This window comes from Curcuma longa, chromosome 4 (genome assembly GCF_044706935.1).
Source record: "Curcuma longa cultivar G26 ecotype Majalengka, Jawa Barat chromosome 4, ITB_CL_G26_1.1, whole genome shotgun sequence".
NCBI lineage: Eukaryota > Viridiplantae > Streptophyta > Magnoliopsida > Zingiberales > Zingiberaceae > Curcuma > Curcuma longa.
Genome location: NC_133864.1, coordinates 4,005,747 through 4,019,240, shown reverse-complemented (window position 1 = coordinate 4,019,240; position 13,494 = coordinate 4,005,747). Strand labels below are relative to the sequence as shown.

The 13,494-nt window shown below is 33.3% G+C and overlaps 2 protein-coding genes and 1 pseudogene across 2 annotated transcripts; 2 read left to right on the top strand and 1 right to left on the bottom strand.

Annotated features, from left to right (window-relative positions):
- Positions 1-396: 396 nt before the first annotated feature.
- LOC141828373 (cold-regulated 413 plasma membrane protein 2-like) lies at positions 397-3,907 on the top strand. Its single transcript, XM_074715800.1, has 4 exons — positions 397-634; positions 1,471-1,578; positions 2,072-2,142; positions 3,438-3,907. Exons 1-4 carry the CDS (start codon positions 447-449, stop codon positions 3,686-3,688), a joined length of 618 nt encoding a protein of 205 aa, XP_074571901.1. The 5' UTR covers positions 397-446; the 3' UTR covers positions 3,689-3,907.
- A 3,149-nt stretch (positions 3,908-7,056) lies between these two features.
- Positions 7,057-9,151, top strand: LOC141828542 (CASP-like protein 5C1; annotated as a pseudogene).
- Positions 9,152-9,559: 408 nt separating this feature from the next.
- Positions 9,560-12,528, bottom strand: LOC141828294 (putative hexosyltransferase MUCI70). Its single transcript, XM_074715696.1, has 6 exons — positions 12,201-12,528; positions 11,642-11,856; positions 10,691-10,867; positions 10,455-10,610; positions 10,040-10,316; positions 9,560-9,943 (listed from the first exon to the last, which is right to left on the bottom strand). Exons 1-6 carry the CDS (start codon positions 12,526-12,528, stop codon positions 9,705-9,707), a joined length of 1,392 nt encoding a protein of 463 aa, XP_074571797.1. The 3' UTR covers positions 9,560-9,704.
- Positions 12,529-13,494: the final 966 nt, after the last annotated feature.

Here is a 13,494-nt window from a genome sequence, read left to right as displayed (position 1 = left end):
AATCTTATCCATTAGTCAGCGCTTTTTGAAGCATGTTTTTTTTTCTCTCTTTTAAAATTTCATTTTAGAAAGACAATAATTGGAAAAAATTAAATTATTTTTAAAAAGATAATAGTAATAATCTAATTATAATAGGCATTTATTTATTTGTTTATTTTAAATGGAATTTGGGGCATGGATTAATGTATAGGCCCCACCCTTTATCTGATTATTATTGGTGGTGAACTGAAGTGGCTCGTTGGAAAAGTTCGTGCCGTCCTGCTTTTCTTTTACTTCCACGTGTCCAACGTTCCGAGGGCCCACACTCTGCTCCAATCACATCACTGTCGCACTTGCCTGTCTTCCTTAGCTTCTTCTTCTCTATCTATTTCTTCTATGAAAATCCCCTCTTTGAAGAGGGAAACCAGAGAGAGAGAGAGAGAGAGAGAGAGAGAGAGAGAGCGTCAATGGCGAAGAGCGCTTACCTGAGAACGAAGGCGGACTACTCCGCCAGTGTCGTCGAAGAGCTGATCCAGTCGGATCTGAACGAGCTCGGCGTCGCCGCCCGGAAGCTCGCCAATCACGCCATAATGCTCGGTAGCGGCTTGGGCTTCGGCACGACCTTCCTCAAGTTCCTCGCTTCCTTCGCTGCCATGTCGGTTCCCTTCGATGTCATCTATTTCCCCCCCTTTTTTTATCATCCTCGGTTTCGATTATTCGTCTAATCTATCAAAGTTCTGGTTTCTAATTTAACAGTGCACGTAGTGATCTCCGGATTTGTTTTGTTTTATGAGATATGTCTGGTTTTGCTTCGTTCAATCTTTAATTGCTAGATCTTGGAGCCACGGAGAAATTTTTCCTCTTTAATTGCGCTTGTCTTCCGTTTTTTTTTTGTTTGTTTTTTTGTCTCTTGTGCCTTATCTTTTGCCACCAGAACAAAAGTTTTGGGATTTCCTTTTTCTTTTTCAAAAAACTGAGCAAGTCACTATGACGGTTCTATGATGAGCCAACTTTAGGTTCTGGCGTTCCTTTCGCTGTAGCCTTCCTTAGGATTTCCTAGTTGGGATCTTCTAGCAAATATAAAAAATTTGATAAGCAATGCAAGGATAAGTATGACATCAAACCACCTACAAAAACAGTCTACTTATTTATTAAATTATTTTCAAACGGTTTGGTCTAGTCTATGCTATAGTATCGTCAGTCAATTTTAGTTTGATTGGTGATCTCAAATTTATTAGACTTAACATACTCATGATCAGGGGAAAACTGAATCTGACTAAGCCATAAGTCAGCAGTATCCTATATGATGGTAAATTGTGTATTCTACCTCAATTCTGAATTTTAAGTCAAAGTTTCACAATATGACTTCTAGCTCAATTAGTTATGCATTATTTAGCTTCAAAATCATACTTAGTCTTTACTAGTAAAGTTTTTCTCTACTTGCATGTCTTTCAGCTTAAATCACCTTGATTTTTGTTTCTTGCTGTGCAGATATTTGTTGATACTGGATCGCACTAATTGGAAGACAAACATGTTGACTTCGCTTTTAATTCCATATATCTTCTTGAGCCTTCCGTCGGTCATATTTTCATTTCTAAGGTGATCTAATTTCCCTTGTTTCTGTATGAATAATGGGCAAATTACTATGTTGCACATATTTTCTTCATTGTGTGTATTCCACATGGAACATACAGCAGAGAATCAGTTATAAGATATATTGACCAATAAATTCACTTATCACTTTCACTTAAATTAATAGCTTAAGGACATTTTTATTCTTGGTTAATCTTGGTTTGTTTATGCTCATGAACAAAGCTTGTGAAAGTCTATTTGAAACCCATCATGCGACAAGCTGATACATTTTGGGCAAAGCATTTGGAATTGTGGATGGCCATACAAAGTCCTTTCATCATCATCCAAGTTGTCTTTGTTTTGTATATTTTCAGTTATCAGAAGGGGATTATAACTTAATTTTGCATTGACATATGAGCTGGATAGTTACTTTTTCCTTTTAATTTTGGGATTTCATATTGGTTGTTTGTAGTTTATTTTTCTGTTATTTGTATTGCTTTATCTTTTCAATATCTCGCAGAGGGGAATTTGGGAAATGGGTTGCATTGATTGCTGTAGTTTTGCGCCTTTTCTTTCCTCGACGCTTCCCTGGTATGTATTCACTCCACTGTTCTAAATGCAACTTGCATGGTCACATCTATATTTTCACATCGTTAGTTGAGTAACTAAACATAGCATTTATGCTTACCAGTATGCCTATATACATCCATTTTTTTTTCTGAAATGCCCAATACATACATATGCTCAAGGATTGATATTCCTTCTATTGTCATTTTATAATATCACCTCTATTATCCTTCATTTTCACTCTAGCAAGTTATACTAACTATATGGTATTAGTAACTTGTTGTTATTCTTTGTTCCTTTATACTTTATTTCTTAAAGTGCAATTTTCTAGTATATTAGATCTTTGATAATGCCTAAGTCGAATGACATACTGTGGAATTCTATGTTTTAATTTATTTTCCATCAACATCTGGATAAACTAATAATTTCAGTGTCTGATGCATGGAATAAACATTAGATCGTCTTAATTTTACTTATCACCATTGCACCATCATTACTACAAGTAATTTTAATTAATACCACTAATATAGTACATAAAACAGAGTTGTTTTAGAAATTGGTGTTTGTTACTTTTTCATTCATTCCCCAAAAACCATTCTGGTCCAGTAAGCCAAATGTAACCACTGTGAACAAACAATCCAGCTATCATTCCTATTATTAATTGTTTTTCGTACCAAATGCAGCGCAACTAGGGGAAAGTTGAGACAATGCCCGGAAAAGTTTATTCATTCCACTGAATCAGTCGTAATTTTGTTTTAGTCTGGCATGATATTTTCATGAGTTCCTTGTACATATTCCAATTCTAGGAGATACTTGTGTAATCTATGCATATGGAGAGGGAAACCTTCTAGTTGTCGTCAAACATAAATCATATCTCATAGAATATTGCAAATCCATTTACTGAGTTACTAACCGAGTCTGATTCATCAGAAAATCAAGTTGGTCAGTAGAACACCAGGTCAAGTGTCTCTCACCATATGCATTGGCTCAGCAAATCAATCAGTCTCCACTCTTTCAACAAACATCGGATCGGCAGTATTTTGTCACCTAATTTTGTTGGAATTTCAAACAAGAACAGAAATGACTGTAATTTCAAGCTGCCAATGAGATCATAACAAGTAACTAGGCATACAAATTCAACAGATAATGAACAGAACCTTGAAATAGAAAAAAGAACAAAAATAGACTTGCTCATGGAATTAGACTTGTCAATTGCCCAACTTGAATGATGTTCCCATCTTACTGAAGCTACAACATGATGCTAACCAACTCGATATCATTAAGACTATGATCACTTCCTTTCATTTCTCGTTGTGCAGACTGGTTGGAGATGCCCGGCGCATTGATCCTTCTATTGGTGGTTGCTCCCGGATTCTTTGCCAACACTATAAGAGGCGGTATCGTGGGCCTCTTCATATGCCTGGCCATTGGTTGTTACCTGCTTCAGGAGCACATCCGAGCATCCGGCGGCTTCAGAAACTCATTCACCAAGAGCAGTGGCATCTCGAACAGCATAGGCATCATTCTTCTCTTCATCTACCCGGTTTGGGCCTTAATCCTCTCTATATAGACGCTCCTACTGTCATTATGATCTTTAAAGAGGGAGTTGGAGACAATTGAAGAGGTGGGTGGGTGTTCATTTGGCCATTTCATTTTCTGGTGTTGTAAGATTTCTGTTCCTTGTTTGTAAGATGATGGTTGACCTCCCTAAACTATTAGTCAAGTAGTCAAGTTCAATTTGATATGTTTGTTAGTAATAAAGTCCACTATAAATTCTCTTGTTCTTAAAGTTTTTGTTTCAGTATTTTTTTTTGCCTTGCATTGATTAATAAATCATGATTCTATAGAGAAATTAGTATCACGAATTCATTTGTTTCTATATTTTTAAATTAAAAGTACCTTTGTTTTGCTTTTCATAATTTAATTACCTTTTAAAATACCTTTGTTTTATAATTATTTTTTTACTTTTGGTATTTTTTTCATAATTTTATTAAATTACTTTTATAATTGACTATAGTTAATATAACATAAGTATAATAAATTATAATGGGCAAAAATGAAAAGGGATTTTTTAATTATTATTTTTAAAAAATATTTTTCAAAAGAAAAATGTCAAAATAATATTTTATTGAATTTTTAATTTTTAAAATAATTAAAAATTATTATACTAATTATTTACTTTTTGATTAAATTTTTTATATAAAAATATTTTATGTATAACATTTTTGATAAGTTTAATGAATTTAATTTAATATGTTATAATAATTATTTTATAGTTGCTATATGCTATAGCTGATATAATTGTTGTAGCTTTCAGGGCACATTGTTGCAAGCGACGTTTAATAATTAATGATGTTGGAGTGTCTAAGTTAAGAGCTAATTTGTTTTATAAATTTATTTGATCAGTGAAATATGAGATCGAACTATCCATCTCATAGAATTGAGCCCTAGGTAGAAAATAATTGAGCTTTAATATATATATATATATTTAAAATTAAATATTATTATTTTAAATATTTTTATATAAAATATTATTAAAGATATTTAATTTTATTAGTAAAATTTTAAAATATAATTCAATACATTGTAAAAAATTATTTTTGTGATCGAAAGTTATCACCATTAGTCATAGTAAAATTAAAAAAAATCTCTTAATAATATATTTACTTAATAAATAATTTTAATCAGCTACATAAAATTAAATTTGATAAATAAAATATTAATTAAATCTGATAATAAATTATTATAATATCGGTTAATATACCTTTTAATTTTTATTTTTTAAAGTTTTGAGTAATCAATTAACTTGGATAAAAGTCAAATTTATTTAGTTAAAAATATTTAATTTGTAGTCTTTCATGACAAATTATAAAAGAGAGAGATGGTGTAGATAATAATTTGATTACGCATTGAATTTTGGATAGCAGATTCATAATCAAAAAAGTTTTTAATGATTGTTCTAGAAGGATAACAAAGAATACTAAAAGTATAAAAATAATGACCAAAGAGATGAAAGGTGGAGTAAAAAAATAAAATTTTTTAAAAAATATTAAGGGGGTGTTTGGTTGGGGGTTATCATTGATAACCTTGGTTATCTGTTCAAGGTTATCGTTGATAACCTTGTTTGGTTCAGGTTATGATTGATTCCCAAGTAATACAACATCACCGCCACATCAGCAAATGGGTTATAACCCGGTAATGTGATTACCTTGGCAGCCTAAGGTTTTCTACGATTCCTGAGGTTAACGAAATTTTTTCCATGATTACCCTCCGATTTTAAAACTAAGTCAATTAAAAGGTACTATGAAATCTAATTAAAATCAAATTATTTAATTCAATAAATTTTAATTTAAATATTTATAAATTAATAAATAAATTTATTTTAAATTTAAAAATAAAATTAATGGATTATATTTATTAATTTAATGAATTATTTTAATAAAATAATTATTTTAATAAATTATTTTATTAAAAATATATTTTTTTTAAATTTAAAAAAATGAAATTAACAAATTATATTTATTAATTTAATAAATTATTTTATTAAAATAATTAATTTTAATGAATTATTTTATTAAAATAAAATTATCATATTATCTTTATTAATTTAATAAATTATTTTATTAAAATATTCATTTTAATAAATTATTTTATTAAAAGAAATATAAATTTATTTTAAATTTAAAAATATAAAATTAAGGAATTGTATTTATTAATTTAATGAATTATTTTATTAAAATAATTATTTTAATAAATTATTTTATTAAAAGAAATGTAAATTTATTTTGAATTTAAAAATATAAAATTAAGGAATTATATTTATTAATTTAATGAATTATTTTATTAAAATAATTATTTTAATAAATTATTTTATTAATATATAAATTTATTTTAAATTTAAAAAATAAAATTAACAAATTATATTTATTATTTTAATAAATTTTTTATTAAAATAATTATTTTTAATAAATTATTTTATTAAAATAAAATTAACAAATTATATTTATTAATTTAATGAATTATATTAAAATATAATTAAATGAAGGGTAATATAGTAAATATAAAACTGGTTATGTTTTATTCCCTCCAAATAAATAAAGTAAACCAAACAACATTAGGTTATGTTTTATGCCCCATAACCTTGGTTATGTGATTACCTGGTAATCACATAACCAAGGTTATATATCATAACTTGAACCAAATGTGTTTCTCAACTATTAAAGGAATCTATATAAAAAAATATTAATTACTAATAAATATAATATAAATATTTTTAATTTATTAGATAAATCTAACTTTAATCAATAAAAATATAAAAATTATAGATAAATTTTGATTAGAAAAATTATAAATTATCAATCAAATATTAACTCTGATAGTAAAAAAATAAAAATTATAAATCAAATTTAATTTAACTCAGAAAAAATTAAAAATTATAAATAAGTATAACTTCGACCTATAAAAAATTAAAAATTATCTTTCGCTAATAAAAATTAAAATTATCAATTAAAATAAAATTTATTTTAGCTAACAATTTTAAATATTTATTGATTAAACTCATATATTTTTAAAATAAAGTAATAATGATATTTTATTTTATATATATATATATATTTAAATATAAAAGAATGTTACCTTATATCCTTTAATTTTTAAAATTTTTTATTTAAAATTTAAGAGGTGCACACGGGTAAGATAAATAATATATTATATATATATAACATCATTATTATAATAATATACTAGAATAAAAATATTTTTAGATAAAAATATATTAGGTGTTTTTTTTTTTTAAAAGGCGCCTTTTAATTATTTTGATAATTAAGTGTGTTTTTTTTTTAATTTTTGTTCAAATATAAGTGTATTTGAATAATATTATAAATATGGGATTAAAATGATAAATGCAAAGAAGAGATTGCGTCCGCTTTCCCACCTTCCTCTTCTTTCCCACCTTCCTCTTCATCCAAAAGGGCGATCTTTCTGCTCTCGCTCGCTCGCTCTCCTCCCTTCGATTCCGAGATCGAGAGGAAGGTCAAGAAGGCGGAGGGCATGAGATCGGATGGAGGAAGAGGAGGAAGAAAGGCCGGAGTAAGGTGAGCTCCGGCGCTGGCCGTCGCAATCGCGCCCGTCGACGATCTCATGCCCTTGCGTCGCTCCTCGCCGAGCGATGGACGAGACGTCCGGTTCCGTCGGAACTACCGTTAGCTTGTTCCTGAGGCTGGGGCAGGCGATCTTCTCCTCCGCCGCCCTACTCCTCATGTCCGTCGGCGTCGAGTTCTACAGCTACACGGCTTTCTGGTATGCACCTAGTTCCTCCCCTTCTATTCGATCTGAAATCGAACGAATTTCTTCCGTATGAATAAAATATTACTTCGCGTTGCTGATTGTTTCTCTCGTACATGTGTAGTAAAAGTTTGATTTTATGCTCTGGTTTGTGCTAAAATTGATAACATTGATCCGTCTCTGTACTTCATCAGTTTGAATTTTCAGCGATAACAAATTAAAAAGATGAATAATGTATGAATCATGGAAAAGTGGAAGGGAAAGATGAAATGGAAATCAATAAATTATTCTTTGAGTTGTCTCATTGTTGGATGCATATAGAGGAGTTTTCAGGGCGGATGATCCTCATTATTTGGAAAAGGGAGCAACAAAAATCTGATCCATCTAGTCCAAATTAAGAAAAAAAAACTTCTGATTCCATCTTCCTTTTACCATATACCTGGATGCTTAGTAAAATTTACTGATAATATTTAACTGACTAAACAAAGATCCAATCTTTCAGTATTATGTTGATGCAAAAATAATTGTTCAGGTCTGTTTGTATTTAATTCACGGACAAATAATCAATCAAACAGTGTAGATCCATATACATTATTTGATCACTGGATATTCATTCTCCTCATAGAACTAAAACCTGATTGAATTCATGAAGGAATTTATATCATCATGATCAAATTATTCTTAGAGTGCTAAGTTTTGCTTTGAGGTGATCAGCATTCACATCTGAGATTGAAAGAGTTTTACTTCATATCAAGGAGATTGAGGTATAGACTATACTAGTTTACAATTATAGAAGATATTTTCCTTGAAGTTGTGTATAGCAATCGTGGACATTTAAGTTTAAGAATTTACGATAAGTTTTCGACAAGAGTAATTGAATCTTTCTTCTAAGGTTGGCAGTCTCATGGAAATAACATTTTCTATTAGCAGTGTTAAGTTTTGATGCAGTTTTACATGTGATTTTTTACTCGACAGCTTTCTAGTCACGATCATGGGATTGGTAATTCCTTGGAGCTGCACACTAGCAATGTTCAACATCTACTCAGCTTTTTTCGCGGCTCTCTACGACTTCCTGGCCTTACGGTGATTGTTGCCATCGGAGATATGGTACGTATATTCATCATCGTACAATACTGTAATCGTCTCCAAGTTCTCATTTTGCATCGATCAGTTATCGATCATCTACTCTGTCAGGTTTTGTCAATCCTCTCCCTGGCTGCAGCTTCTGCATCGGCTGGTGTTATAGATCTCCTCCTCCACCTGAATGGGACTTACTGCCCTCCCAAGTTTTGCGGTCGGTACCAGTTATCTACTGTGATGGCATTCTTAGCTTGGCTTCTAACTGCTGCATCATCTCTTTTCAATTTGAGGCTTGTTGCTTCTGGGTGATATGATTTGGTAAATCGCAAATTCTATTTGTCAAGCGAACTCGGAGACTACTAGATTCCCTTGATAGATTTTCTTTCTTGTAAAAGTTACTGTGAATTAATTCATTCCATCTCAAGATAATGCCATGACTATCAAAACATGTCATCTTCTTGGACAACTCTCAAGTGGTTATAGAGTAGAATATGTTGGAGTGAATGAATGGAGGTTTACATGGTAAAGGCCAAACCTTCAAGGAAAATAGGAAATGCTAGAAAACTTTTTTGGGATGAAATATTTACATTGCAGATGATTCATGTTATAGAGTGTTTTAAACTCACTTTGAGCAGATTCATGTTGTCTATAGATCAACTTTCATGATGATTGTGGAGGTAAAAGGAAATGCCACAATTGGGTTTACTTTAGAATTTGCTTTGTTGCTTTGTTTCTCAATGAATGCTTTATCATTGATTGGTTAATTAGAGATTAAAGTTTTGTTTTTCTTTGTTTATTAGAAGTGGAGGATAAAATTAGTCTGTTAATGATTGAATTGCTTGCAAAGTGGAAGTAAGTATATGTTTATTTAGTTAAAGTTAAAGGTCTGATTGTTTGATTGAATGAAAGATATATAGAAGAACAAAGAAAAGATCATAAAAGTATAAACTTTGTGATCCTTTCCCTCCTCTCCTTTGTATCTTCCATTCAAGTAATCAGACCGATAAAGGATCACTAGGCTAGTCGAATGCAAGAACGAACAAACTCAAAGGGCTAATCATTCAGTAACTGATGGAATTACTATCATTCACTCAAAGAATGAAATAATGAACACTATTTTTACAGTTCTAACTGTGTCCAAATCACCTCTTCAGTTTCAGTTAAAGGAGATAACTCGAAAAGAATTGGGTTGAGTGTGAGTTGCCTATTTAAGCATTGAAGGATTAACTGGTTTGCCTTACAAGAGGTTTCACCTTGCGTGTATGTCCGATACTGTTTACAAGGTCCTTTCTGGTACATACAGGAAACATATTTAGTCGAGGGATCTTTAGACGTCGGAGAACATAGGGAAAGCTGAGTTGATCCCTTGAGGTGAATCGAACAACCTCATTGAACCAGAGACACATGAATATGTTTGTCAATGGAGTGTGCTCCCTCACAATGACTGATGCTTCAGCTAGAGCTGCAAAGCGATGAAACTATCAGTAATCACCAATCATTTCACAATTTGACACATTGAAGTCATCAATATGATTTATAGTTAAGGGTAGGAGCAGACCTTTCTTTCCATACAGTCTCTTCTCGTCGGGAATACCATCTAGTCGATACTGAAGTAGTTGAATCTCCACTTCCTCTGGCATTGCTTTGTGTTTCTTTATGACAGCCTTTGCCTCATCATACAGGCTGCTACGAGCTCCATGTTCAGAAATGGCAAGCACAGAATTAGTGCGCCAAAGTAGAGCTTCGAGTACACCTATTGGATCCCTTCGAAATTGGGATTTTGAGTCGACCCAAATTGAAAAACTTGCATTAGGGAAAAGTCGATGGCTCAGCATCTGAAGCAAACAATGGGCGTTTAACAGACAAATCTCATAAATGCTATGTAAATGCAGTAAATTCTCAGACAAACCAATATCTGGCCAAACTGACTGGTGAGAAGTGAATTTTTTTTTTAATGAATTACGACTTAGTACCTTGGGTATTTTCCCATTCAACCGTTGATCCGAAAAAGGAAGATCCTTGACAACCACAATGCGCCAGTTACCAATCATGTGGTCCTCAGCAATTACTTTCCCTTTCTTTTCCTGAGATGAAAGTGTAATTTCATCCCAGAATGCCACATAGCAAACCTGCACATGAAGTGTATTGATGATTGATTCCAAGAATACCGAAAATTGTCCTGTGTAAGAAACATTTTCGTGACCCAAACCTTCTCAAGCGATGCATTTGTCATTCCTATAGGTTGGTACAGATCATCCCCTCCGCCAAATGCACAAGTTGAGACTGCCACTTTGCATGTTTGCATATAATCTTTGTCGATGCCAGAAATTTTAAAGCCTCCTCTTTCACTGTAAAAGCCACAATGCACGACAGCAGTTTCATTAACCTGAAACGAGGTTGTGAAAAAAGTAAATATGATATACAAACACTAAACAGACACCACTCGACCAATGAATCTGCTCTCATTTCAGGTTTAGGTAGGGTTACAATGAGCCACCTCACTGAAAACTAGTTTGAGCACGATACAATATCTTGGTTGCCAATTCCTAAATGAGTCTTAGACTAAAATATAATTCTTCTCATGTAACCTTGTGATCAGAGTTACAGTTTCGTAATAACAAACTTGTCCCTTATGAGCTCATGAGTTGTATTAAATATAAATCTTTTCATCAAGCCTACATATCAAAACATCAATAAGCTGATTTTTAAGTTCAATGTGACATTTAAATTTGGTCAAATACTAATGATATAGGTAGCTTGCAAGATAAGTTCAACATGGAGAGAGCTTTTCAGCTATAACTTATGTTTGTGTTGAATTCCAACACAATTGAGTTTGAGCTTGTTTAGATACCTAAATAAGCACAATTCATTTAGCTACCAAAACAAGTTAGAAACATCCTTGAGCTTGGCAAGCTTCTAGTTGAATCAAGCTCAAGCTCGGTAATGATATGTCAAGCTGAGAGATTGAAGAAAGAGCTTCACTTAGTTCTGACTTGTTTGCAGACCCAAGTTTAGCCAAAGTTGATAGTTCATTGATGCATGTGTAAAATGTAATGTAGGCAGTCGAAAGTAACCTCTCACATAATAGTGGAAGAACAGGGAATGCAAACTGGAAGTGTCAACATTAAACACTGAAGATCAAGAAGGAGCAGAATAAAACCTTGAAACTTTGTTCTCTTTCGTCGAGTGTTTGATATCCAGTAAACAAATTAAACCTTCCAGTGCCATTTTTCTGCAGAAATGTAACATTGCCTTCCACATGGTGTTCACCTGAATCTACTTTATATAGCAATTTCTTGGCAGGGAAATCTACTTCTGTAGATGCAGGAAGCTCTAAATTTTCAATCTGCTCTGGACTAAGGATCTTAAGACAGGCTGCCAAATCAAGAAAATGAATGTTAGTGACAGATCTAAATTTGACAACTCATGGCGAACGCTAAATCGAAGACATCCCAGAGGATGAGGATCATAGAGATACAATCGCCCAGGTATGATTTGGTGGTGTGCAGGCATTTCAACGGATGAAATACATGCTAACAAAAAAAAAAGAAGGAATAATCTGTTGATTCTTTCGCATTGTTATTGGGAGTTTGCCAATTTTCTGGTTCATTGCAAGATCAAAATTTTCATCGAAGCATCTCCTAAATGGAATAATAACGACGAAAAGTATACAAAGATCGATTTTATCGCGAGAAAGGAAGAGATTTCAAGAAGCATACGCTCTCTAACGCCGTGAACGACTCTGGTCATCGGATCGAGGCGATTAAGGTTCCGCGGAGACTCCTCTTCCTTGGCGGAAGATGTCAGATTAGGTCGGTGTTCGTCGGGAAGCTTCTTCCCTACCCGCGAGATCTCGAGGAGAAGAACGAAGGCTGGGAGGAACAGCAGCACAGGCCACCATCGGATCGCGGTCCTCGCCGCCCGCCGGAGGAGCTCGCGCCGCCCTCCGGGCCACGGTTTCTTGCGCTTGTATCGGGCACGGGCTCGCGTCCTCCCCGCGACATCGCCGTCGTCTTCGGAGACGGAGATGGAGACGCCGTTCAACATCATCAAGAGAGAGAGAGAGAGAGATGTGCTTCCAATGAGGATTCTGAGATGCTCAAATAACGGCATTAATAAACCGGTTTAAATCGTTGTCACAGTTTGGTGCTTGATACAATGACCGTTCCGTTAATAAATCGTGATATAATACATTTATATCGGTGGTTTCATCTCAGTTGAAGTTCAATTAGGGTTTGAGCTAGCTCATTGGAGAGACGAGAGAGCGACGATGGCGCTGACCAACTTCATCGTGACGGTAGTGGGTGTGACCGCCGCCGTCCTCCTCCTCCGCAGCGACGTGAAGCAGTCTGCCTCCATCTTCCGCCGCAACGTGCGCCACATCCGCCAGTGGCTCGAAGAAGAATCCGCCTCCGCTTCCAAGTAAGAAAAATTGCAACTTTGGAAACATAGGCATTCGGAACCAACTGGTTGCCTCAATATAATTTGATTCCTCAAGCAAATTCTTGAAATGGTTGTGTATGTGCATAGAGATTTGCTGATTGCTCCTTTGCTTGATCGATCACCAGTTGAACTGTGACGTTCTTTTAGGTTTATTCTGAATACGAGATAGGTTTTCACATATAACATAAATCATCACTTGATGTTTAGATATTTGGACCATATATTCAAACTTAGGTAGGAATCATATTTCTAGATGTCGAAATCTGTGTTTGTCATCTCCCTTCTAGATGTCAATCTTAATGCCATGTCTTGTACATTGTAATTAACAACTTCAATGACAACTTTAAATTTGTTTGACACACACATCTTATAAGAATGCAAAGCATGTTTTTTGATCAACATGCCTTTATAGCATCAGAAGAGATGAGGGTTTGAGATACTTACTGTTAATGTACTTTTTTACTTTCAACTGAATAAACAAAAGCAATTCCCAAAGAGTGGTTGCAATTTTGCCAAGCTTATGCGAATAGAATCTGATGTTGAAGTTGTCATAAGATTGAGTTCGATCGT